The sequence below is a fragment of the Lampetra planeri genome, chromosome 6 (assembly GCF_965212315.1).
Source record: "Lampetra planeri chromosome 6, kcLamPlan1.2.h2, whole genome shotgun sequence".
Classification (NCBI taxonomy): domain Eukaryota; kingdom Metazoa; phylum Chordata; class Hyperoartia; order Petromyzontiformes; family Petromyzontidae; genus Lampetra; species Lampetra planeri.
In genome coordinates, this window is record NC_136112.1 from 7,773,596 (window position 1) to 7,778,461 (window position 4,866).

The following is a 4,866-nucleotide window of genomic DNA, read 5'->3' on the forward strand; positions in this document are numbered from 1 at the left end:
ATCGTCAGTCATGGTCAATCCACTGCGGGATGAAGGCCTCCTCAAGCTGCCACAACGTATCAGCGATGAAACAATGCACCCAAAACTGATTTCATCACTCCCATCTCCCTGGCGGCCATCCCTTCAGAAGCGTTCCATTCTTTGGCTGCTACTCCATTACTAGAATTTTTGTACTTAAGCATTTATTTTTATTGTTTTTTTCAAGAGCTAAGGATGCAGTGGGAACATCAAAGGGAGGGCCGCAAGAGAGCACGTGACAACCAAATGTACGATTGACATCATGAGTCGCGCTGTGTAACAAAACATTTTTTTGTTACTGGGTCAAAAGTTCAGAAAATGTCTATTAGTCCCTTGAGTACGGTGTGTCCCAGGCGGAGGGTGACACTGCACTGGAGCCTGTTGTGCACCCGGGGAAAATGGAGGCGACCTTCAACTAATCATCATCACCAAAGCAACATGCACAAACCAACAGCTTGCAGGCATTGTAAGCTGGGTGGAGTGGTGGTGCGGTGCTCAGCGCACTGCACTAAGAACCCAGGAAACCCGAGAATGAATTCCCAGCCATGCTCACGTAAAAGTGGTGAGTGGACATCTGAACCGCGCCTGGGATTCCCACACTTCACCAAGCTGCACTGACCAGCGTGATGAAGTATGGTCAAACAACTCGCATAACTGACAAAGCATGCGGGGATCATCTAGCGGTGGATTGACAAGGGCCTGGTAATTCTATTTGTGTTTATTATCAACAATTCTGCGTCAAGTATCAATTATTTGCCTGTTAATTGAACCAACATTATGATTTTTTTTAATTAGCCGTGCATGCACTCACATACTAGCTGCTAACAAACGTATTGGGATGTAAACAAAGATTACTGTTGAAAGTGCATTTCAAATAGAAACACCATCATGTATGTATGTTGAATTTCTATCGCACCGTACGTAGCCAACCGTGCTAATCGGAGGTGAGGGGGAAGGACAATAAACTAAACACAAAAAGCAGTTCTAAAGAAATTAGTTTTCAATCTAGATTCAATATTGCATAGCTCCAGTAGCGTCCGAATACAGTATTAGAAGGATGAGCATTCCAGCATTCCTGAAAGCACGCAATGCAGTGACCAGCATTGTTCGATATTTAGCCAAAAGCCCCCACGGGTATGACCGGAGTTCGCGTGATGGTTTATGCTCCTTGACGAGATCACTAATGTATTGTGGCTCATTTGTGGCAAGCACTTTTGTGTGCAATGGGTGTGACCTTTTCACGTTTTCGTTCGGCAAACGGCAGCCAATGCAACTCGGCGAGCACTGGACGGACACGGTGGGCCCTTGCAGCGGTGGAATGGTTTACTCCGCTGGTGATTCGATGAATGTGGAAATTCGGTTCGTAGTTAGATCGAGACGTGGCGGTGCAAAGTATCTTACCTCTCGTGGCAGCACGGGGTAACATGACACCGTTCCAATCATGATGCAGAGCCATTTCAGCGGCTGGGATTGTTCCCCTACGCTTCATCGCGCTGGTTACACACAAATGCCGTTCTTCGTTATTGGGCGGTGCGGTGGCGTCGTGGTTCCGCCACTGCACCAGCCCACCTGAGTTCGATTCTCAACCATGGCGAACGTGTCCGTAGCGGCGAGCATTATCCACGTTGTTCTCAGTTCGCAACGTACCCCCTCCCTCCCTCCCGCATACAACCCTTCAACTACCCCTACTGACCAGCGTGGTGAAGTTTGATCAAGCAAATTCCACGAACAAAAATGCTGCATTCGTCGATCAGTGGATGGACAGGGCTGTGAATGGTGGTTGATTATTTAAATATGAATCGCTTTACTTGTCAATTATAGTCACCTACCACACATAGTCGTCTACGAGATGTTAATTTCATAGTTTTAACATGTACTTATTAAATGGCAATTGCATGTTAATGATTTTATTTGCTGGTTTACATGTAGGTCATTCTGTAACTGTCAAAAGTTTTTGTAATCATTAAAAGCCACCAAAGTTCAGTCCGTACAAATTACGTTCATCAACATCGTCAGCCACTCTCTATCCACTGCTAAATGAAGGCCCTCCTCACCCCACTCCAATTCCTCATGGTTATTGCGCTGCCACATTGTAACCTGTACACGAAACTGATCGCACTGCCCCAAACATTGCCAAACGGAGGAGAAATGAAATAACATTTTAATGTTCATGAAGCAAAAGCATATGTCATTATGTGTGTGTGTGTGTTTACTAACTCATAATTATTTTCTTTAATTGTTTCAATATACGTTCGAACATTGTCGGGATGCCCATGGCTTTTCATTCGATCTGAGCTGTCACAGTCGACCTGCGGCAGAGGTGGTGGGGGGAAGGGAGCAGACAAGGGGTTAAATTATTATTATTAAGAGACGTTTCTACTTTAACGTGAAAATGCGTCGAGAAGCCGAGGCATATTTCTCGCTATTTCACGAGCGTACGGTACGTGTGTTGCGTACAGCCCTGTTGTCGATCCGCTGCTGTATCCTCACGTCCTGTCGGTCATGTCGGTTCATTTGACCATACATCACCACACGTGGGTTGACGTAGGTGGAGGTGGGAGCATAGACGTGGGACCATAGAAGTGCAGCACATCAATGGGTGTTGCTGCTCTGCCCTCTGTGGCCCACCACATGGACCGACAAAAAATGTATTTGACTAAATATAAAAATTTTGAGAATTACAAAATTATTTGCATAGAATCTCCTTCAAAACAAACCTACGTTTCTCATGAACAGGATGAAGATGTTTGCGTCCTTTGCATACTCTCAAGCAAATACACTTATAATGTGTTTGAATATGTTTGACGTCAAAATAAGTTACATGTAATAGATTCTATCTAATATAATTTTGTGATCAGGAATATAATGTTAAAAAAGTGCACGAATCAAAGTGATTCTTGCAGTGGCTGTTGCATACCTGTCAACCCCTTATCAGTGCCCTACCTTATTACAGACCAATTCAAACCTTATTAATCACCCCGTGCCCTTATAACTCTTAAGAGTTAATCCTACAAAGTTCCATCACAAGGGAGAAACACAAACAAATAGACAAAAAAATCTGCCCGTATTGAAACGGCTGTAACGCCGTATTGACCTGAAAACTGAATTTCCTCGTACAAGAATACGATTAACCGTATGAGGTTGACAGGCATGCTGCTGAAGATAAATACATGCCAAGCCTGAGTCCTCACATATAACCTAGTTTCCTGAAGTGACCGCTGACACATTATGAAGCATCGTCATCATCAGCAGCAGCCATGATCTATCCACTGCTGTGTGAGGTCCCTCTCCAAGTAGTTGTGCGATGCAACACTCGATCTCTGTCTCTGCAAGTCTCAAATCTATCCTTGAGAAGTCCAGCAATGGCAAACATCATTATCTTGCTCTCAGTAACAGTAAAGAAAATACCCTTTAATTATGATGTCCAATGAAACCGTTATTGTATTTAAGTAAATAAATTAAAAATCCTTTAATAAATATATGACCGTTTTAAAAGCCACCACTTTTACCCGCGCAGTTACAAAGATATGAACATCACCTTTTGCATCTCAATTTGTGCAGCAAGTCCTTGAGAGACGACCTTGTCAGTGGACTGCCGAGCAAAAATATGAGAGGCGTGGTGAGCGTGTTCATTGCGCGAAACACGGAGAGGGGATCCGCCGCAACGCTGTAGAACGGCATGCATATCTCGAATGTGTAGCAGGTACCCGAGTGTATCATGCTGGGGGTCCAGAGGATCAAGAACACGGTGGACGCGATGATGATGAGCCACGCGTAGCGCTGCTTGGACGCTCCCTTCCCTTGCGGCTCCCTCCGTTGTTGCCGCTTGGTGACGATGTAGAGTTTCACGTTCACGATCGACATCACTCCGAACATCACGATCGAAAACACGATGATGGAATAGCCGAGGGACGCGGACGCGTTCTGCGAGTACGACTTGGCGATCGTCGCCGCCAGAGGCCACACCCAGATGAAGACGACGACGAACAGGACCTTGGTCCTCGTCATCCTCTGCGTGTATTTGAACGGATGCTGCACCGCCAAGTATCTGTCAATCATAGCGGCCAGAATGGTGATGAGCGATATACCGTGGACGACCAACACTAAGTTCACGGTGTTGTTAAAGGGATTGGACCGTGAATTCGATTTGTAGAAGACGTAGTAGAACCAGGCGGAGCTGACCACGAGGTCGCTCAGTGTGATGCTGAACGTGTAAATGTAGTTGTTCTTTCTCAAGAGGTGTCTCGCGTTGAGGAGGGCCACGAGCAGCAGCACATTGCTCGCGACGCTGCACGTCGCCAAACAGACGTGGAACAGCATCAGCATCACGATGCCCGGAGTCGTCTTCAGGCTCATGAGCGGCAAACCCATGTCCAACGCGGAGGAGGATATGTTCGACATTGTATGACAATTTTCACGTCCCGAGTTATGCAAACGCCACACGCTCGCGTGCGCATATATGTACGCGCGCGCGTATATATATGAGCTTTCTAATTGCATAGGGCTCCCTGGAGCTTCATCTTTGGGGGATAAAAATCTAAAAGAGGAAGGTGCATGTGGCTTCAGTAAAAAACGCAATGACGGGGCGACATATACCTGGGGCAGGCCCTCCCCCCCCCGTAATTGCACGTGTCCGACAACCGCCCGTTATGATTATCTCAAGAGAAATTCTTGTTTGTTTTCTTGTTCCTCAATGACAACTGGCACTGTAACCAGGAGAGGGCCTTAGGAGCTTCAACACACGGGCGTCGAAAGCTCCCCCCCGTGTCGTTCATGGGGGCCCCTCGATAGAAGCGTTGTAAAAGTCCACAAAACCAAAGCAGCTCTCTTCAACGCAGTGCAGTCAAA

At 46.3% G+C, this 4,866-nt stretch overlaps 1 protein-coding gene across 1 annotated transcript; it reads right to left on the reverse strand.

Moving 5' to 3' along the window:
• Nucleotides 1-3,552: 3,552 nt before the first annotated feature.
• Nucleotides 3,553-4,419, reverse strand: LOC144719653 (melanocyte-stimulating hormone receptor-like). Its single transcript, XM_078595791.1, has one exon. The coding sequence runs from the start codon at nucleotides 4,417-4,419 to the stop codon at nucleotides 3,553-3,555; it is 867 nt and encodes a 288-aa protein (XP_078451917.1).
• Between the last annotated feature and the right edge of the window lie 447 nt (nucleotides 4,420-4,866).

What these genes read in the sequence shown, in the direction of transcription:
- LOC144719653 (XM_078595791.1), bottom strand. Translation starts at nt 4,419, where the DNA reads ATGTCGAACATATCCTCCTCCGCGTTGGACATGGGTTTGCCGCTCATG.